The sequence below is a fragment of the Meles meles genome, chromosome 11 (genome assembly GCF_922984935.1).
Source record: "Meles meles chromosome 11, mMelMel3.1 paternal haplotype, whole genome shotgun sequence".
NCBI lineage: Eukaryota > Metazoa > Chordata > Mammalia > Carnivora > Mustelidae > Meles > Meles meles.
Window position 1 is genome coordinate 2524209 of NC_060076.1, and position 21292 is coordinate 2545500.

The following is a 21292-nucleotide window of genomic DNA, read 5'->3' on the forward strand; positions in this document are numbered from 1 at the left end:
CACCACGGTCCAGTGTGAAAGCCCCAGGCCGCCTGGGGTCCTGGGCACCTCAGGAACGTGCCAGGCTTCTCCGTAGTTCAGCACCCGGGCCTGGGGGCCTCCGCTCGGGCCACGTCCTTCCTGCACCCGCAGCCAGGGAACCCGCGCTGGCAGCCAGGCCGTGCGCAACCACAACAGGGAGGGCACCCGGCAAGGCTAAGCTGCGCGGCCCCGGCTCCCACGCTGGCAGGACCACAGGCTCAGAGCATAAACCTGGGGAACAAGTGCCCCCGGACGTGGGCTGTCCCGCAAGAGGACACTCATCTCTCCCACGGCCGGTGCCCTCAGTACTGGGGCTGACGGAAAGCGGGAGGTCCGGGCCCAGCACCCCCGGCACCATCCTGGCTTCCCCGCTGGCTGGCCAGCTCCCCAGCTCCCCCAGAAGCCGGCAGCAGCCCCGAAGGACACTGCCCCCCCTGCCCCCCACCGCCCCCGCCCGGGCTCCAGAACTTGCCCACTACGAGTTCACAGAGAGACTGCCTCTTCCAGGGCCCAGGATTCCGGGCAAAGTGGGGCCACGCTTTGGACGCAGCACCCAAACCACAAAGGGTGAGCACAGCTCCCCCAGCCACGCCAGGTGCCGTGCTCACGAGAGCTGTGAGAAGAGGCGGCAGGGCTAGCGTCCCCTCGCAAGGAGGGGATGGGCGACGGGCCCCACGGCGCAGCACCAGCGAGCGCTGGGGGCCCGGGGCTGGCCAGCAGGCCACGTGCCGGGGAGGCCGTACCGGGGTTGAAGAGGACGATGGCGCGCAGGCAGCCCAGCTCCGTCTTGTCCATCTGCATGTCCCGCATCTTGGACACGAGCTCCGTCAACACCCTGCAGAGGAAGCGGGCCACCACCACCGTCCAGTCAGACCGCGCTCCCCCCTCGCCTGCCCCCCCCCCCCCCGCAGGAAAGACCCTGAGGACAGGCTCCCCAAGGCCTGAGGCCAAGCCCTGTGGCCCACGGGAAAGCGGTTCTCCCCAGGACATGGCCTTCCTTCCTCCTACCCAGCTACCGGACGGGGAGACGTTTCGCTTTTTGTTACCAGACAGTCGTGGTCAAAGCAAGCCATGGCCCCTTGTCAGAGGGCAGGACTCTGAGCCACCCCCGGCTGGCCCAGCCCCCGTTGGCCGTGGTGTCCGTCTGTCTGCAGCACCCTGCGGCCTGAGCTCCCCGACCTCCTCTGCCTACTCATGGGCCCCCAAAAAACTCGACAGCCGTGCCCAGGGAGGGCTAAGCGGCCGGTGAGACTGGACAGGGGAACGAAGGACGGTGGCCCAGGGAGGGCGTGGACGGTCACCCCGTGGAGCCGGGGAGTCCCCGACGGTCGGCAGGCAGCACAGGGAACAGATCCCTGGGAGCCTGGAGGTCAGAGTCAGAGGGGACGGGTGCTCCCGAGGGTGCCCCGAGGCCACGGTCCCCTGTCCTGTTCACTCAGAGGGCGAGGAGGAGCTGGTTGTCCCTGATGTTGCCCGCTGGGGTCTAAGCGCGCCCCTCTGCCGCCGTCGCCTCCCTCCCTAGCAGCTGGACACAGGCTGGCAGCTCGGAGCACGGCAGGGGCCGCGTCTCTAAACCCAAGCAGATCCCAGAAGGCGTACTTTCTAGAGGCCTCTGTGGACAGCAAGGTGCAGCCCTCCTAACCGCACAGGGTTTCAAGGAAGAGAGCCAGAGGAGACCAATCTGCTTGTTCCGCTGCGTACTGGTGTCCCCAGCACGGGGACTTGCAGAGATGAAAACCTCGCCCTCCTACAACCACATCGACACCCTCCGGGGACAGAACGGGCCACGAACCCGGGCGGGGCCCCCACCTGTCAAAGATGGCGCCCACCCCCGCACTGTGGGCGCTGTTCCGGTGGACGTGCAGCCCGGTGGCCAGGAGGATCCCGTCCTTCACGGTGATGGACCGGTGGGAGAAGGAGGCGATGAGCAGCTCATTCCAGCCTGCGGGGAGGAGGGGGCATGGTCACACGGGGGTCCCTTCCCCGGATGGGCTGCCACTCAGCCCTCCGCAGGCAGCGTGCACGGTCGCAGAATGTCCCACAGTGGGTTCTGGGGACCCCACATCCTGGGGGTGTGGCTCAGAAACGCTCCTGAGCACCGATGTTCAGGACATGCCTCTTCCTTCTGTGGTGCGAACTCGAGCAGTAAAGGTGCTGAGAAGTCCCGCACAGAGCATCTTCTTTGGCTCTGTGTAACCCAGGTGCTCCCCAACCCCACGCGTCCAGGGAGGTCCCTTCCCGGACAGGCAGGATGCTCGGGCCAGGGAGGATGTGGGGATCATCTCTGGGATGGCCACGGAGGAGCGGCCGCCCACCTGGTCTCAGCGGCAAACTCTCCAGTTACTGCGTGCTACGTGGGGCACCACAAAATAATAAATTCTTCAACTAAAACAATGCATCTCAGAGCCTCAGGCGGACGGGAGCTCCTTCTACGTGAGCTCCCAGCAGAGACAAACCGGAGGGGGTGTCAAGGGTTGGGAGAAAGTATGGAAGCAAAACTTGAAACAGAAACGATTTCTGTGCCGGGTTCTCAAGGACTCCTGTGGATAGAAGCCCCAGGCCACCTCCACAGAGACGGGCCTGTCCACAGCCACACTCCCGGGGCCCGAAGCCTCTGGGCTCCGTGGCACAGCGTCACACAGGCTATCCCACTTCCTACCAACTATAGTCCTACAGGACTATAGCCCCATTTTCCAGAAGGAGAAACTGAGGCCCGGGGCAGGGCAGAGCTCACCCCATCACACAGGGAGTCAGGAGCCCCGGCCCCTGTCACCTTCGCCTCATGGCTCTGGGTGTCAGGTGTTATGCCCCAGCCGGAGGCGCCCACAAGGCCAGGGACGAGAGTCCTGCTGCGGGCCGAGCTGGCCCCAAGAGCATCTGTCCCCCCACGGTGGGGCCACTCTGCATCACTCTGCCTCTCCCTGCCATCCCCCCTCCCCCGGGGCCTGCCCAGCGTCCTCCTACCTCTGGGCCGGCCGCCACCTCTCCCGCTGCCCTAAGCGCACCCAGGGCCCGGCAGGCATGGGGCAGGGCTGCCCTCTGACGTTCCCACGCACCAAGCACGTGCAGACGGCCCGGCGGGGCAGGGGGCCGGTGGCGTGGGAGCGCTCCCTGCCACCCCCACCCCCCAAGGCCCAGCACCCCGCACCGCTGCGACCCGGCCCTCCTGTCGCTCCAGCAGGAACCCGCACTGGGCATGCCTGGAGCACGCCGGGAGCCAGGCCCGACCCGAAACCCCAGAGTCTGTGCTCCGACCCCCCGCCCCCTCCACAGTCCCCACGTGAGGAGCAGAGGCCTCGTGCAGGGAGAGGTCGGAGCACAAACCCTCCAGGGTGGCCCGTGTGGGGCCCAGCCCCCGCCCTCTCCAGAGCTCCCCAGACAGTCCCTGCCCCTCCGAAAGCCACTTAGAGGCCCGAACCCAAAGACCTCCTTGTGGGCGGGGGGAGCAGTGCCGGGGGGGGGGGGGCAGGGCCAGGCAGGAGCCCCACACGGTAGGTCCCCGCCCTCTCCCTCCCTCCCTTCCCTGCCAGGGCCGGCCCAGTCACTCACCTGCCCTCAGCAGGATGACCTGGTCGTCCAAGGGCAGCTCAGAGAAGTGCGGAACCCGCTTGGCCCACTCGACCAGCGTGAAGAGCTGCTTGTCCGCGGCCTGACAGATGTTGGTGACGGGGTCGTTGGGCTGGCGGGGGAGAGGCACCACTGAGCGCGTCCCCGCTGCATGCGCTGCCCAGCCCTGGGCAGAAGATCGGCCCCGGGGCCTGTGTCCCCGCACCCCGGGCCCGTGGCTAGTGCTGCTTTGCGCCCCCGTCTGTGGGCACCATCGAGGGAGAGTTTGAGGGGGGCCCGGGGTCATCACGGGGTCCCCAAGGAGGGAAGCAGGGGTGAGAGACGGGAACCCGAGAGCAGGAGAGAAGCTGCCAGCGGGACCCCGGAGGAGGGCCCGGGCCGAGGACGCGGCACCTCCAGCGGCGGGAAGGGAAGGGGCGTCCTCCCCAGGAGGAACCAGCCCTGCCCACACCGCGACTCTCGTCCCGGGACGCTGCCTGCGGACCTCGGACCTCCCGGACTGTAAGACACTAAAATCACTGCTGTGGGAAGCCCTAGGTGTGGCCCCGAGTGCCCCTAGTCACAGGCGGGCAAACGGAGGTGCGGGCGTGAGGGCCAAGCTGGGGCGGGACTCTGAGGACGGCGGCCAGTGCAGCCCCTCCAGGCCACTTCTTCCGACCAGGTGTGGAGACAGCACACAGATGGGGCATCAGAGGCCCTTCCAGAAAGTTCTAGCCGGAAAAGACTCTCCCCTCATCGTCACAGATGAGGAAACGCAGGCAGGCCTCAGGGGAGCCCCCTCCCGGCTGCTGACCAGCGGGCTCTCTGGGTCCCGAGCGAGGGGGAGGACAGTCACACACGACGGCCGGGGCGTCCTCTGAAGAGCTCCCCTGCCTCGATAGGAAACAGCTGACGTACAGGGAGGCTCAGTCGGAAGCCCGGGGCCCGCGGGAAGGGCCCGCCGAGGGCGCGTGTGGGACGCCCGGTCACAAAGTGGCACAGAGGCCGCAGGGTTGGAAGGGGCTGGGGCGTGCAGACGGGGACACAGAGCGGCACGTACAGGCGTCAGCCAGGGTTTCTGGGGCACAAGGGACCCCCAGCCCAGGGTGCCACCACCCAGAGCGCCCCCACACTGGCCCTCACCCCGAGTCCCTCCTCCATCCCCGGCAGCAGGTTTGGTGCAATCCAGAAGCCTGGCCCCGGCCCCAGCCCTGCAGCCCCGTGATTCACGCGGGCACAGGGGCCAGCCCGCACAGAGTCCCCGTGTGAGACACACCCAGCAGCCAGCACGCCAGACGCCAGGGCTGGGTTCTAGTACGTTCCACCACGGCCAGACTCTGCTCCTCAGAGGCTCGGGGCAGCCCCGTGAGGGGAGAGCTCGGGCCCGGGCAGGAAGGCAGCCGCGTGCTGGGCACGAGATGACGCGTGCTCCCCGCTCAGCCGGGCCCTCGGGGGGGTCCACACCAGGGAGCAGAGGGCAGTCCCGGCTGTTCCTAAGAACGTCCTGGCTTAGCAACCCTTTGCCTACTCCCAGTTCTTTCTGGAGTTCCTGTGCAATCGTGAACGCCTCGAAGCTGGCCTCCCCTCCCCTCACCGGGACTGCAGGGGTCGGCCCCATGTGCACCTTCGCCCTGACAGGGCAAGGATCTGAGGGGGGCCGCGGTGTGCGGGGAAGTGCAGGGAAGCAGGGACGGCCATCACCCGCCCACAGGCGCCTGGCGAGCACACGGGACCCCCCCAGCCTGGGCTGCGTGTGAGTGCCCACGGGCAGCCGGGGTCCTGGCTGGAGCTGGGCCGTGACCAACCACCACCTCCAGGCATGTGGCGGCGCGGGATTTAACACACCACATGCCCCGCTACTGGCTGCCACGTGCTGGGGGACAGGAAGGAAGCTCTGTGCCCCGTCATGGGGCCAGACCCACCTTTGCAGGGCCATGAAGGCGGGAACGGGGCCCCTGGGAAAAGGGACGCCTCGGGCCAGACAGAAGCCTGAGGAGGAATCAGGGGGAGCCACATGTGCAAAGGCCCTGGGGTTGCAGGGGCACGAGCTGGGTTTGTCCAGCACGGTGGGGGCCACTCTGGGCCAGGCGGAGGACGGAGGGAGGGAGGCTGCTGTGACCTCAGGGCCGGCCACAGGGCTCTGATCCCAGCCCTGACCCCACAAGAGGGCACAGGTGAAAGCACGCCGCGGCCCGCACGCCCGGGGACAGGGACGGGACTCCCGAGACCCAGCAGAGCAATGGTCCGAGGCCACAAGGAGCCGGACAGCACGTGCTGTGTCCTGGCGGTCACTGCAGCCCACGACAGCTTAGCCTCCCATCTAGCACCACCCACCAGGGGCCAGCAGTCCCCGAGCGGTGCTGGCCCTGCCGCCCTGGGGGAGGCCGTGTGTGCAGGGGTGGAGCTCACCGAGTTGGGGTTCAGCCCCATGTTCGCATCCACATACGTCTCGGTCTTGGGCTCGACAGCCAGCTCCGCCTCCAGAATCTTCTCCACAGGCATGTCCTCGTTGGCGCTGCTCGTGGACTCCACCTCATTCTCGTTCCTGTCCTTGCCCCGCTGCCTCTCCTCCTGTACGGCTGCAGGGGGCAGGGGGGCGGTCAGCCTGCAACTCCCTCGACAGGGACCTTCAGGGGCCAAGCAGCACCAGCCCTGAGCCAGCGCGCCCACCGGGGCCACAGAGGGAGGCACGGCTCAGAGCTGGACGAACCCCTGCCCCATCTCTGCCCCAGGTCTGGCCTCCAGCCGCCATGCATGCCCAGAACACAGGGTACACCTGCCCTTCATTAATCCACCCAACACGCCGGCCCACACCAGCACCCGTCCAGGGCCAGGCGCACATCGGCCAGAGTACACAAGGCCGCTCTCACGCAGCTGACTGGTGGCTTGGCAGCACTCCCAGCGTGCAGTGAAAAGAGCTTCAGTGGACTATGGACTCAAACAAAGCCAGGAAGGCTTCCTGGAAGAAGTGGCCAAAAAAGACAAGTAACAGTTCAGGCAGAGGCGGCAGCAAGTGCAAAGGCCCAGAGCCGGAAGAGCCGCTCCTGCTGAATGGAGCCCTCTCCACTGGCCGGAGAACCACTGCGAGGGCTACCAGTGGGGGGCAGGAGGCGAGTTCCTGCACGGGGTCTGACGGGCCACCGGAGAGAGACGGCACGGCACACATCTCCAGCTGTAGAAAGAAGGGGGGTCCCAAGGGAGACCGGAAGCCGGAGGCCGATCCCGAGTGTGAGCCAGGACGCCCTGGTCTGGCCTGGTGGGGGTGGCGGGGAGGGCTGAGCACGGGGCTGGTCAGAGGGTGGTCAGGGGGTGGCCCAGCAGGGAGAGAAGCCTATGCAGGGAGGCAGAGAGGGAGGCATTGACTTCCAAGCAGCCCACGGAGCCCCACGTGGACAGAAAGGAGAAGCCGGTGCTTACAGACCTTGGGCTTCGGAGCCCGTGTAGCTCAAGATGCCCCTCCCCAGAGGGGCCGGGCCATGGACCCCCACCCCCCAGAGTCCCACCAGCACCCGACACGGCTCCTGAGGTGGCCGCGGCCCCCTGGGCTGACCCCCATCTCCTCCCCCTCTGCTCCGGTAGGAGCACCAAGGGCCCTGGACTGGGGCGAATGAGCTAGAGGCGGGGAGAAGCTCCACGGGGCCAGGAAGGGCTCTCTAGGCGGCACTGGTCAAGCCTGAGCTGGCTAGGCTCCGGGGGCCTCCAGATGCCGTCAAAGCCGCACCAGGATGGGCCTCCCCCGAGGCCACCGAAGCCCACCCTCTGCGGTCATACTCTCCTGAGCCCCAGATGTGTAGACACGCCCCAGCCCCAGACCCCTGGGGTGGCCACAGGCTCTGCAGGGCCGGCTTCTCGGCCCCTGCCCCAGACAAGACCCTTGGCTTCTTGGGGGCCCTGGAGACCCCATCACAGAGTGGGAGCTTGGTGAGGGGACCTCAGAGACCTCTGTCCACATGCCCATCCCAGAGGAGAGGAAGAGCCTGGAAACGGCCCTGCGCTGCAGAGCCCAGGGGCACTGGTGAAGTTGGGCCACTCCAGGTCCGGGAGGGGCTCCCCGTCAACGAGGACCCACACGCCAGGCCCGGGTCCCTCACAGCACCCCAAGCAGCTCCGGCCGCTCACCGCCTTACCAGAAACCCCAGGGCTCAGAACGGGGCAGGTGCTGGCGGCAGCCGTTCTCAGGAGATGGCCCCGGGCAGCCCCTCCTCCAAAGACCACCGCCAGCGGACCACTCTGCTGGGCCAAGCACCCAGCACCCTCCGTGGGCGCTGCAGCACACCGCGGGAGCTGTCTTCACCCGGACAGACACCCAGACCGCCCGACCGGAGCGCGGGCCACGTGGCAGCAGCTCCCACCACCTCCCAGACCCTCACCGCCCCCGGCCCTGATCGCACTCCGAGCTGTACCGCGGCCGGGCCCTGGCACACAGCCCGCTGCGGGGGAGCCCAGCGCAGAGCACGAGATCACACCCAGTGACGTGCGCGGGAGGCCAAACCTGCCCAGGACGCGCCCCCACAGAGAAGCCAGCTCAGGTCAGCGGAGTCCGACAGCTGTTGGGCCTCTGGCCACCGCCCAGCTTCCGGCCAACCCGGGGGTGCCGGCTCAGCCAAGGGGCCTCGAGGCCTTCCCAAGGCTACTGGCCACACGCTGGTACCTCTCTCCCTCTGCCTTCCTGAGGCCACCCCCCCATCTCTGGCCCATCGCAGACGGACGTCCCCAAAACCAGGTCGGAGCCCCAGGCCCTGCACAGCCACAGCCTGGCACCCTGCCCTCACCCTCCCGCTCCCGCAGGACTCCGCACTCAGTGACCTCTTTCCAGGTCCCGTGTCCGGGGCAGGGCCTTCTGGAGAGCAGAAGATACGGCCCCTCCCGGGGCTTCCTGAGTGCGATGGCCCTGGGCCTCAGACGGGGTTGGGCCTCCTCTCTAGGGGCCCGACATCTCCGGGGGACGACACACGGTACCCCCGCCTTGAAACCCCGGACCCACCCCCCGACTCTGGCTCTAAGGGCCCGAACTCAGGCTGCCTGACCCGTCCCTCTCCCCTTTGGCTCCATGCCGGCTTTGGCAACCGCTGAGGCGCCAGCAGGAGGGCGGCGGGCGGGAGGACGCGGTGGCACGGCTCTGGAGCCTTCTCTGCCCAGCCTCGGCCCCGGCCGTCTCTCCTTCCTGCGCCTGCCGCTCCCGGGCTCGGCCAGTCCTCGCTGCCCTCGCTCCTCCAGCCCAGGGGTGCGGGGCTCCCTGATGGTGCTGGCCCCACGGGTCCCCCAGGCCTGTCTGATTCCCACGACACGGCCCACAGCTCCCTAACAGTCCACACGAACACTTCTCGACCACCTGTGGGCCCCTGAGGGCAGGCCCCATGTCCCGCGTGCACGGACGAGTGGCTGTTCAGGCCCAACCCCGAGCCACAGGCTACGCTCCCCAGGACCCAGAGCACCGACTCAGGCGAGGGACTTGCCATCCAGGCAGCAAGTCTCGGGGACGGGTCAGCCGACACCTTCCCGCCACACCGGCTGGGCCAGGAGCCCCGGCAGGAGCCCCAAGTCAGAGCCGCGGCGAGCCCGGCTCTTCCACAGACTGACGGCCGGGGTGTGCGCGGGGGGCTCGAGCCGGCATGGCTGCGGCCGGCTGCCCGTCCTCTGCCCCTCTCCAGCCAGGCCTTCAGACACCAACAGGGGGCGGGGGCTGGGCCCCTCGTCGGTCCCCCTCGGCCACAGGGGATGAGAGTCCAGGAGAGTCACCTGAGCTACATGGCCAGCAGCCGGGGTGACGCACCCGTGTCCAGGCGGGCCCATGTTCCGGAGACCCCGAGAATGGGGCGGTCCTCAAGGTCTGCGCTCTGGGCAGAACCTGAAGCTGTTCGGGCCAGGATGCCGCCAGGAGGCGCCTCGTCTCACCAGCCGGGGCGAGAGGCCCGCAGCAGCAGAGGGGCCCGGCTGAGCTCATGGGACAGTGGGCGGCTCCAGGCTCAGGAGCCAGGCAGCCCGGTCTCCAGGGTCCCGCCCTGCCCTGGACAGCCCCGTGGCCCCGCTTGCTCGGCCCCAGAGCGGGGAAGCACGGCGCTGGCCCCGGGCAGGACCCATAAGCCACTCACACCTCCGTGCCTCCCGCTCCCACATTCCTCACGCGCGGCCGGCGGTGGGTCTCCTCCCACTACCCAGATGGGGCGGACGGGGTGGCCCCAAGGCAGGGGCGGCGCCCAGAGCGGCGGGGGATGGAGGTCCCCAGCACCTGGCTCCTCCGTGGGGGCGGCGCGGGTTAACAAGCCAACGCTCCGTGAGGCACTTTGAAGCCGCGGAGGGCCGGCAGCTCTGGCATCATTATAAATATTATGATTTACAGACACGGAGGGGGCAGGAGGGAGCCCGGGGACTCATGTCTTGCCAGCTCAATCACCTTTCAGAGAGAGTCGTGCTGGCCTTATGTTGCGCTGGCGCCGGGAAGCCTCAGGCAGGAGGTGTCTGCGAACTCAGGGCCTCATGACCCCCCCAGGCCCAAGCGCTGTGGGTCCCCGGGAAGACCACAGAGGCACAGGCTGGGAGGGGGTCCCGCACCCGAGCCTGGGGTCCCCGGCATCTGGGGAGATGCTGATGTGGGGTGGGGGGACAGCAGTCCCTCGGCCAGAGCAGGCCACCGCCATCCTGGTGCCGTGCCCACCGCCACCCCTCCAGGCTGCTGGGCTGGGCAGGAAGCCAGGACGTGGGAACGGGGTGTCTCTGGAAGGCAGCACCCCAGCCTGCTGCCAGCTGGCTGGGCCCTTCCTCTGTCCCGTGTGCAGCCCCAGGACAGGCAGGACTGATGGCGCAGAGCCCCTTCGTCCGACCCAGAGAAGGGACTATCCCGTCGACCGGCTCTCTAGCTCAGCGGACACGTTCCTCCTGCTCTCAGGACACTTCGTCCAGGACAAGGCGTTGGCATGCAGGAGTGACCCCACACGTGCTCACACACACACACACACACGCTCTCCGCTCTCCCCCCCCCCCCAACACCACCACTGCCCTGTTCCTCCCAATGAGCCCGTAGGGGGCCACTGCACTGCCACGGTCACCCGCGGAAACGGGCTCAGACAGGCCGTCATCCACTCGGTGTCGCCGCGGTAGTGCGCGAACCCAGCTGGGCTCTGTCCACAGCAGGAACGTGCAGGGCACTTGTGCAAACACACACATGCACGCACACACACACGCGCGCATGCACACACACATGCCCGTGTAAACATGGGCGGACACGTGCGTGCACACACACACGTGGTCAGAAGACGGAGCTCGGAAAGCAAAGGGAGGCAGGAAGGAAGCAGGGAGAGGCCTTCCTGGAGGGGAAAGAGGGAAGCAGAGAGGCGGGCAGCGGGGCGATCCTCCAGCCTGGGCTGGCGTCGCCCCAGGTGGGGCCAGGTCCCCCCATCAGACCAGGAGCACCAGCAGCGCCCCGCCCCCAAGCCCTGCCACCGTGCGCTCCAGCAGACGGGCCCGGGCACATCCTGGCCGGCGGCCGGCACTCCCACCTGGGCCGCAGCCCCCACCTCCCCGGGAATGCGGCTGAGCGAGTCCCAGGCGGTGCTTGTGTACGCAGGCCCCTGCATTGCCCAACAGAGATGCTATCTGCCGGCACCAAGGAGGGGTCTCCGTCCACTCTGAGCCAAAGCAAGCCCCTCCTGAGCTCTCCCTGAGGGTCAGCCAGGCTGGATGCCGACCCCGAGCTGCTCCCTCCCGTGCTGTAGCAGAAGCCACCGTTTCTGGGGGCAAGCCCGCTTCCTCGCCCGTACCGGGGCCCTGATCACAAGCTTCCCTGCAGGGCCATGCAGCCCAGGCCAGCCTGGAAGCCAACACGTCCCATCCTCCGTGCTCCAGGCCAAGCCCGGCTTGGCACACCTGGCCCCCGTTCCCCTGGGCTGCCCTGCTGCTGCCAGGGGCCCCGGCTCGTCTCCGAGACAACGAAGAGGAAAGGAGCGGTTTCAGGACCAGTTCCAGGGGACAGAGGCAGTTCCCAGCACCCGGCCACAGGCCTCGGGGCCTGGGAGACCATGGAGCTCCCTGCTGGGCCGACGCTAGAGTCACACTGGGGCCACTGGTCACTCTACTCGAGACAGGCTGTGCACCGGGCCCCGCGCACCAGGCAAGCACAGGGATGGGCCCGGCTGCGCGCTGCTGTGTTTCGGGCAGGAGAGAGCTCCGTGGGAGGGTTTTCACTGCACGTTCTTGACTTACAAATCCAATACGAGGCAAGAAGGACGTGGGCCCTGCCGGGTATTTGTCTACCGGCCCATAGCTCAGGTCTTGAGGGCCGCGTGCTGCCTCCGGAACGCGCTCACAGCACCAGGTGTGTCCATCAGAGGAGAGAGCGCGCAAGAGAGACGCGCAGGCTGGCGCTACTCCAGACCGAGCTCACCGGGGCAGCCCAGGCCCCTCCTCCCACCACCTCTGCAGCCCGCCCGTCTCTGAGAGGCCCAGCAGCACGGGCGATGGGGAAGGGTGCCCAGTGAGGCCCTGCACACAACACCCTGTCCCCGTGGGCACCAGGGCAGGGGCCAGACCAGGCCTGGAGCTGCTGGGACAGACGGGCACCACCCAGGGTCTCCCAGCACGTGCAGGGCAGGCGGCAGCTGGAGTCTGATGGTGCCCAGGCTCCAAGCAGCCAGGCTGAGGGGGCCCGAGGAAGAGCTCAGCATCACCGGAGCCGTCCAGGGACCTGGGCGGAGGGTCGCGCTCCGGGGCCTGGAACGGTATGTGGGCCTCGCAGGGCAGTTCCACCGGCTCATGTTCTCGGCCTCAGCACCCTCACGCCCCCGGCTGGGCTCACGCTCTCCCTACACCCTCCAGTCTGAGGGCACCAGGCTGGACATCGGCCCGCAGCTGGGTTCCCCGACCGACACTGACCACACCAAGGGGGGGCCTGCCTGGTAATGTGACAATCGCGGTCAGTGGACGCCTGCCCACAGCTCGATGCTCATGCCCAGCGCCCAGCATGGCGCCTGGCACCAGGAGAGCTGAGCTTGGCAAGCAAGTCGTCTCGGGCACTAACCCAGGCTCGCCCTGTGCTAGGCTGTCCTCAAGGGAGCCCGGGCCTCCCCCAGCATGCCGGCACCCAGCCCTCTGCCCAGACCCCACACCTGGGTACACATCAGTCTACTGCCTGCGACGCACTTGCCCTGCCCGAGGTCCTGTCCTAGCAACAACGCTGCACGGACCTCCCCCCAAGGCCTCCCTGATTCCAGGGGCATCCGGAGGAACCGTGGCCAGGCACACACATCCTCCGGCTGGGTGCGTGCTTCCTCCGCCCGGGATGGCCTGAAGGAACGAGGGCAGCACTGGGAGCCGGATACCTGCGCCCCACCTGGCATGTGACCTCAGACAAGCCCTGGACCCTCTGGGCTTCAGCGTCTCCACCTGCACGAGGATGAGTGGGTGGACCGAGCAGTACAGGGAACAGGCACCCCGACCGGGAAGGCCTCGGGGCACACACTCCCCACGGACGGCGCAGCCCCTGCCGCTCAGCACCGGAGCCTGAGGCTGCCCTCACTGGGAGTGGTCCATGTCCTGCTCGCCCCGCGGCCCGGAGCAGGAAATCCTGCAGGACCGCACGGCCCGTCTGGGTCTCAGCTTCTCCCCAAGGATCACGGAGCTCAAAGAGGAAATGAGATGAGAACCACAGGCACCGCGCGGGGACATTCCTCGCTGGTGGGCCACCAGCCTGGGGACCCCGTCAGGAGCAGCGGTGGCAGAGTCGGGAGCAGACACAGAGCCCCTGATTGCAGAGAGCACCTCCGCAGCCCACGAGGCCCCAGGTACGAGCCCCAGCGAGATGGGCCCCCCGCCCACTGCATCCGAGCACAGGAGTGGAGCGTAACCCCGGGAATGAATCCAGCAGGACGCAGCGGTCGGCAAGCCTGCAGACGGGGAAACCGAGGCCCACAGCGAGGGGCTGGGCACAGGGAGGTCACACTGCCACGCTGGGGCCAAGGGCTCGGGCCCAAGTCTGGCTGAGTCACTTAACAAGTTCAATGGCCTCCGGGGAGTGACCTTCCATGCCAGCTGTCCCCCTGCCCCTAACAAACTGTCCATAAAGCGGGCCCCATACCTGAGCCCGAGAGTCCAACTGCTCTGAGGACCCGGGGAGCCTCCGACAGGCGCGCAGAAGGAAGCGGGGCCCAGGGCGACCCCAGCACTCGGCAGGCTCGGGGACGCCTGCTTGGTCTCCGGAGCCTCCTGCTAGAGTCCGCCCCCTCTTCAGCGCTGTCCCCGCCCTGGCCGCCTCAACCAGCCCCTGGCCAGACCCCGGGACGCAGCTCAGGACACGCAGGCACCCGCGGCCCTGGGCTCCTCCCGCCCCGACCCACCTCCCACCTCGGCCCTCGCGGCACTTCCGCCCTGGCCCGGCGCCCCGGAAACCACGCACCGGGTTGCCACGACCGCGGGGAGGGTCTGATCGACGCGAGTCCGCCACCAGCCCGGAAGGACGGACGCGGGCCCCTCGGCGGTCCGGGCACGCAGCAGGTGCCAGGGACGGGGGAGCAAAGCCCGCCGCGCAGCCCCGCGCCCCGCAGGGAGCGAACACCCGGGCAAGCCGGCCGCGGCGGGGCACCACCCCCCGGCCCGGCGGCGCCCGCGCCCACCTTCCCGCTTCATGCCCATGGCCAGGCACTTCTGGTAGCGGCAGTACTGACAGCGGTTCCGCTGCCGCTTGTCGATCAGGCAGTCCTTGTTGTCCCGGCAGGTGTAGGTCAGGTCCTTGCGCACCGTCCGCTTGAAGAAGCCCTTGCAGCCCTCGCAGCTGTAGACCCCGTAGTGCTTGCCTGCGGGGAGAGGCCCCCGTGACCACGCCGCCCCCGCCAGCCTCCCGCCACCGCGCGCCCCGCCCGTGGGCTCCCGCGGCGGCCTACCTGAGGAGCGGTCCCCACAGATGGCACAGATGTGCTTGGTGAAGGACGCCATGTTCCCTGAGGGGTGGGCCGGGACTTTGAGGACACCATTGAGGCCCAGCGGGGGCTTGATGTCCTCACTGCTGCTGACGGGGTTCATGGGTGAGCTGAGCTGAGGAGGGAAAAGCGGGGGTGTCTGGGGGCACGTGTCAGCATGCTCCTCCCGCGGTAAGGGAGCCGCCAACAGAACCCCACTTTACGGAGAGGGAAACGGAGGCTCAGAGGGGGCCCCGCCCGCCACAGGCCACACGGCTCAGGAGGGGCAGGGCCCAGCCGCGGGAGGCTGCGGTGCCCACAGCCGACCCAGACCTCGGGGAGGACCCCCGAGGCCTTGCTCACACCCCCGCCGCTCGCTCGGCTAAGAACCGCCCCCCATCACTGAGCACAGCCTGGACAAGACCGCGTGTACTCGCCACCGACCCCGTGAGGCAGGCACTTCGGGGACCCCCGACCCACAGATGGTGGGCGCCGAGGCCCGGTCCCAGCAGACCAGAGAGTCGGGGTCCACGTCAGCAGGGCCTCAGGGAGCAGGGTGGGGGTCCCGGGTCACGTGGCCCCAGGCGTGCAGGGCCAGGCCGGCACCCCCTCGGCGCCCAGCCCCACCCCGCCTGGAGGAAGCGTGGGAAACTCACCGGTCACCGCGGCGACCGCGGGTGGTGGTGACGCAGCAGTTTTGGTTCTGCCGCGTGCGGTCCGGCGCCCGGGGTGCTCCCCACGGCAGCCCGCGGCCGGCCCGTCTCCCCCGGGGCCTGCCCCAGCCGCGTGGCACCCCGGCACCCCCACTTCTGCAAACCCGATGGAGACGGAAACCGGGCGGTGTGGGCGTCCGTGGGGAAGGACGGCGGGCGCCCCGCTGCCCCCTGGTAGCCCCGGGCCCCTCCTGCCAGCGGGAACCTCGCCTCCTTCCTTCCCCACGGCCCCCAACCCCCACCCGCCCCTTTCCTCAGGGGCAGGAAGAGCGTGGGCTCAAGGCACACGAAGCAGAAACCACCCAAAACCTCCTTCCGCGTGGGCCTCCGTGCAGCCCCCGGCCCGTTCTCGGTCCTGGGCCGAGCGGCTTGGTGAGGACACTTAACCCCTGCAGGACCGGGGTGGGGGCGCCACGAAGAACAGAGCAGCCCCCCGGGCAAGGCCAGCAGGCCCACTTATTCCGTCCCCAGGCGCCGGGAGCCCCCCAGGGAAGACGGAAGCGCTCCAGCGCCTGCGCCAGGCTCACGGGCGTGCGCCCCTCAGAGCGCGGGAACGCCCCCCCATGTCCCGGGCGGGGGGGGCGGGGGACAGTGCAGCTTCGGCAAGGCCTCCGAATCACGCCCCCTCCGTTCACTGTGTGCCTTTGAGGAAATCACTGTCATTCTGCCCTGAGGTCACTGGTGTGCGGGACGGAGGGCTACCGGCCGGATAACGGAACGGCCCCCTGGGCAGCTGCCTCAGTGCTTGGCAACTCCAGGAGGAGGCGCTGCCAGCTGGTCCTGGGCAAAGGGGATGCAGAGTCGGTCCCCATGAGCCCACCTTCAGGGAGCCGCCCAGGACACGAGAGCAGGAGGCCTGTCCCCGCGCTGGGGGAGCCTGGGCAGGTCTCCATGTGGCTGGACCCACTTGGGAGCACAGGGAGAGGAACCTGGGCATTTCGTCTTCCCTGCTTGGCCACACCGTGCTGGGCAGCTAGTGGGCCCCCTGCCCTCCAGCCTCCCGTGTGCACGCGGGCCCTAGGGACGGGTGCCTCCCCTGGGTAAACTGAGGCAGGGCTGCAGCAGGGAGGAGACTGGCCGAGGACCCACATGGGAAGGAGCCACAGGCAGGATGGACCATCAGTGCTGTGGCCCCGACCACGTGCCGGGGCATCCCTGCTCTCCCGGGCCTAGGCTCCCACGAGCAAAGCAGTCGTCGACCCTACACGTGTGGGGCGACGAGGACTGGGCCGGACACCGCACTCAGCACAGGCTACCCACTCCGTTTCTTTGCCTCAACTAGTAGGTGGTCCCCACAGGGCCACCAGGGCAAGGCTGCTGGGGTCGGGCTCGCTCTCTGCACCGCTCCCCCTCTCCGCTCACCGATTCCCGGGGCCTCGTTCTACCTTGCACACACCCCTCCCCAGCCCCCCACCTACGAGGGACTGCTCCCCTCCTGTAGCCCACCTCACCCCACCTCTGGGGAGACCCACGGCGCCAGCAGCCCTGCACTGGAGCCCGACGGCCGCGTGCGGTGGCCAGGGCGGGGGCCCGTCTCGTTTCCCCTTTCACTCCCTTGGCATCTATTTCAGTTCCCACCGGAGCCTACAGGACTTACTAAAATCACCACCTGCCTCCTCCGTGCCCCACCAGGGTCTCCTGCCGCCGCACAAGGCTCCTCTCTTCTGCACCCACCACGCCGTTCCTCCGGAGCCCACGGCAGGCCCCCTCCGCCAACCCACGGGGAGGCCATCACCCACGGCCAGAACCGGGGTTGAAGACTCGGGCCCGCCACCTACAGAGCAGGTCCCCGGCCCCGCCGGCCTCACGCTGCCAGCAAGCAGGGGCAAACCCACGACTCACCTCACCTGGCCGCCCCGTCCCAGAGCCTTACGGCCACAGGACCCCCCAGCACTGGCCGCCCGGCTGGCCCGAGAGGATCCCACACCAGGGAAGCTTCGGCGGGCTGGGGACGCCTGGATGCAGGGCTGCCCACGGCGGGCCAGGTGCGGCGGGCAGGCTCTGGGACGAGCGGGGGACGCTCCTGGGCCTGGCGCTGATGGAGCCCCCAGACCAGGAAGAGATGCGGGGCCGTTTGGGCGCTCGGCCCAGCTCAGACTGCGGGCCAAGTGGGGGGGGGGGGGGCTCGGGTGTTGACTCCCCCCTCCCCCAGCGCTGTGGGCTCGAGCAGGCAGCCCTCGGCACAGCGCCGGGCCTCCCCCCGCAGCAGAGAACCTCCCCATTCTGGCAACCATGACTTCGCGGTTGTGGTTTGGGGAGGGGGTGGGGCATGCCCCTCTTTGAACTCCACCCACATGCCATGAATATGGGGAACCCCAGGCTTCCCAGACAAGCTGCTGAAACTCAGAAGCTGCACTCGCTCCAGGAAGGAGCTACGGGGGCGTGCGGCTGGCGGCAGGGTTCAGGGGAGACGGAGGCCCACCCGGGAAGGGCAGCCAGAGAGGCCGAGCACGGCGGGGGGAGGGGGTGCGCAGACTGGGGCAGAACTCACTGTGGCCCAGCTGACTGGCGGACACACAGACAGATGGCGCCGACCACAGGACAGTAACAAGCACCTGGGACACACCAGGTTTGCTTCTTCCCCTGCCCCGGGCCTGGCTCTCGCCCTGACTCCGTATCAGCTCCATGGGACGCGGGGCCCCTTTTCACACACAACCCCGTTCAACCAGCCCCCACTAAGAGCCAGGAAGCTAGCTGAGTGCAGAGAATGACAGAACAAGACAGACGCGGTCCCGAAACCCCCTCACGCCCTAGCACCGCGCCGCCCCTGCCTCCAGACAGGTGACCGGTACCAAGGGGCAGGGGCCCCAAGGTCTGAAGGGCGTCACCACCACCGCCGGGCTCCTGCTGTGCACGAGCCCTCGGGGCGTCCGGGACGGGTGGCAGGCCCAAGGCCGGCAAGGACCCCCGTGGGGCTGAGGGTCTGCAGGTGCCTGTCTCCGTCATGGTCCCCAAGGGGCAGGCGCGGGCTCCAACTCCTTGTGCCCTCCCACTCCCTGCACGGCGCTGTGCAGCCAGCAAGAGCGGGGTGGGTGGGGGTGGGTGGCAGAGCGAAAACGACCTGGCCAGGCCCGGGAGCGCAGCGGAGCCTCCTGCCTGCTCCGGGGCCCAGGTGACCTGACAGGGGCCCTGCTGTTCTGCCCCCTTCCGTCGGCCACCAAGGGCTGACAAGGTCACTCTGGAAAAGCCAGCAAGATCCTGCACCAAGGCCAGCCCTGGAGGCCCAGACAGACAGACAGCGGGCTGGCTCAGCACAGGGGTGCCCCAGGCCTCCCGCGCCAGGGCCAAGGTGGGTTGCCCCGCAGGTGGTATGGCAGCAGGGGGTTTGGGAGCCCATGGGATGCGGCAGGCACAATTAGATGTATGGCTCTGGGCAGGGACGCCTGCCCTTCAAGTGTCTCCCAGCAGGCCATCCTGAGGCTCCGTGGAGACGGTTTACAGAACCCCCCACCATGGGGGCCTTCGCCTACTGGGGAAAGAAGGGCGGCACGTGCACTTGGACTCGGACCGGGAACGGAGCCCTCCCTACTCCAGCGAGGACAGCCCGGCCGCAGAGAGAGGAAGGGCCGGCTAGGACTCAGGCAGGTCTCCCATCCACCCAGTAGAAATCCACCGGAAGTACACGGCGCTGGGAGAGGGGAGGTCCTGGGGCCCCTTCACGACGCAGGGACCTCCAGAAGAGCTCAGGACAGCTCTGCAGGCGTTTGGACGAGAGGCACCCGGCAGAGGGTGGGCCGGGCCTCCAGGATCCGCATCACAAGAACCGAATTGAGCCAGGCCCTGCCAGGCACCAGCTGCTTCCTGATTCACGGACGATCCCGCAAGCCAGACAGTTCCGAATACACGACTGTGGGAAGACCACAAGCCCAGCAGAGGAGCCCGGGGCCTGGTCCGAGGGGGGCGCATCTGCGCACAACCTGAGCATCTCTGCCCTGGGACCGGGGCCCAGGGGTGCCAAAGCCCCTGGCGTGGGCTGAGCGGAGGCTCAGGAGCGAAGGGCCAAGAAGGGGCAGAGGCTCCGGGGAGGCGGGTTCAACCCAACACACACAGAGCCCCCACTCCAGAGCCGGGCCCCGGGAGCAGGGAGCCCCCGACAGCAGGGGCCCACGGGCGCAGCCAGCCAGCTGCGGCGAGCTTGGCTGATGACCTCTGAGAGCCCAGGGCTGGGGAGCTGGCCAGAGCCGGCCTCGAACTCAGGCAGGAGCGTCCTCTCTGAGGTTCTGCTTCCCAGCGGCAAAGGGCGGAGATGACGGAGATGACATTGTGTGCCCCTAGGGTCCACAGGAGGGGTCCCACCTCTGCACTTACCTGGGGGCTGCCCGTGCCGAAGCCCAGGGCAGGCGTGGTGGGCACTGACATGGAGTGGGGGCCCATGGGGGAGCTGATGACCGAGAAGGGCGGGCCCATGCCGTTGATGGGGGAGCTCAGGGTGCTGATGGGTGAGTGCAGCTGTCCCGGGGAGCCGAGAGAGGAACCGATGCCCGGGCCCAGGGAGGGGTGCAGCGAGGGGGCGGCCATGGAGCCTCGGCCCGTGGGGGAGTTGAGGGACGAGGAGTTCACCTGGGTGGAGAAGTCTGTAAGACAAGAACCCAGAAGAGGGTGGTCAGGAACGCACACTGCCCGGCCTGCTCCCTGCGGGGCACAGAGGCCACGGCGAGGCCAGGCCCCAGTGCCCCCATGGTGAGCCTAACCCCACAGCGAGCCTAACGGTTCATGCCACAGATTCCTGCCAACAGGAGGCCGAAGCGCAGGGAGCTGCCCCCTGACACCCGCCAGCCCCGGCCGCGGGACGCAGGCCGGGCCGGAGCAGACAGGCGCAGGCCGAGCAGGGACGGCTGCCAGCGGGCGGCTCCGATGCCCGACCAGGCCAGGAGGCCAGACAGCCGCCTGTCCACCTGGAACGCCTGCTCACCACGAGCTGCCGGCCCCTCTGCCCGTGCACCCAAGGGGAAGAGCTAAAGGTGGACCGTGACAGTAAGAGCCACGAGGCTGCTGCCCCCCGAGTGCCCAGCATGTCCGCGAGGCAGACCCCAGGCCCGGGGCTGAGGGCCGCGTCCTGGCAGCTTACAGACACAGAGCCGAGGCCCCGAGCTCCCCCAGTCGCCCAGCACATCTGCCACCAGGAGGCTGACCCCCGCTCCGAGCTCTGTGGCCTCAACACACCACCCTGCCCACGCCTGCCCAGACGCCCCCGCGGCCACGGTCCCTCAACCCGCGAGGCCCAGAGAGACGCCCGCTTCCGATGTGCCCGGGCCCGCTTCCACGGGGGCCTCGTGGACAGGCCCGGGTGTGTGCCAGCCCAGAGGCTGCGGGGAGAGGCTGGGACCTCCCACACGTGCTTTCATCTCGGGATTTCAAAGCCCCAACGAGAGAGCTAATGAGGCCGCCCCACCCGCCCTGCGGGCTCTGCAGGAAGAAGGCTCCCCGCGAGGAAGGCTCGGGCCGCGAATCCGCTGCCCACGGGCACCAGCACAGCCGCGGCAGAGCCGCCCCCCTGGGGCCCCTCCCCCGCCTCAGCCTTCCCACCTGCAAGCGGGCCTCGGCCCCAACACCCCGGGTCACAGGGCCCACCCCGGCTGCACCCCTCAAGGCTCCGGGACCGCTTGCCTCCCTGAACCTCGGGGCGGCTGTGTTCCAAAGGCCCCTCTGAGTCTCGGGGGACAGACCCCATCACGCGGCGGGACACCACGACCAAGCGGCCCAGTTGGGACGCGGCACACGTTGACTCTGGCCAAAACCCTGATCCAGGGCCGTACGACCCTGTCCCGGGAGATGCTGGGGGTGGCCAGCCCGAAGGGTGGGGTGGTCCCACAGCAATGGGCCACCCCACCAGAGGCCCAGCCCCCGCGAGCATTTACCCGCTTCTGCCTCGCAGCCCCCAGCCCGCAGGACACTCCCTCCTCCTCCCGGTTCCGTGGATCGGAGGCGCAGAAGCCGGCCCGGAATCCCACAGTCCAGCCGGCGCGGGCGAGCCTCTGGCGCCCGGACTCCACAGACAGCAGCCTCGGCCGGACCAGCAGAAGCACCAGCCACTCACAAGGTCGGAGATCGCCCATCGCAGTGAACTCGAGAACGAGAACGAGAACTCCAGGGCCACCGGGGCTGGCAGCGCCCATGAGCCAGGGT

The 21292-nt window shown here is 68.7% G+C and overlaps 1 protein-coding gene across 3 annotated transcripts in view; it reads right to left on the minus strand.

The window, feature by feature from the left end:
• RXRA (retinoid X receptor alpha) overlaps positions 1-21292 on the minus strand; it is a 91060-nt gene that overhangs the window by 6053 nt on the left and 63715 nt on the right. For all 3 annotated transcript variants that reach the window (XM_046022601.1, XM_046022598.1, XM_046022600.1), the window contains exons 2-8: positions 19475-19740; positions 14439-14589; positions 14172-14351; positions 5977-6146; positions 3571-3700; positions 1831-1963; positions 765-856 (exon numbers count right to left, since the gene is read on the minus strand). In XM_046022601.1, coding sequence (XP_045878557.1) covers positions 765-856; positions 1831-1963; positions 3571-3700; positions 5977-6146; positions 14172-14351; positions 14439-14589; positions 19475-19740 — 1122 coding nt within the window. The remainder of the gene's footprint in view (positions 1-764; positions 857-1830; positions 1964-3570; positions 3701-5976; positions 6147-14171; positions 14352-14438; positions 14590-19474; positions 19741-21292) is intronic.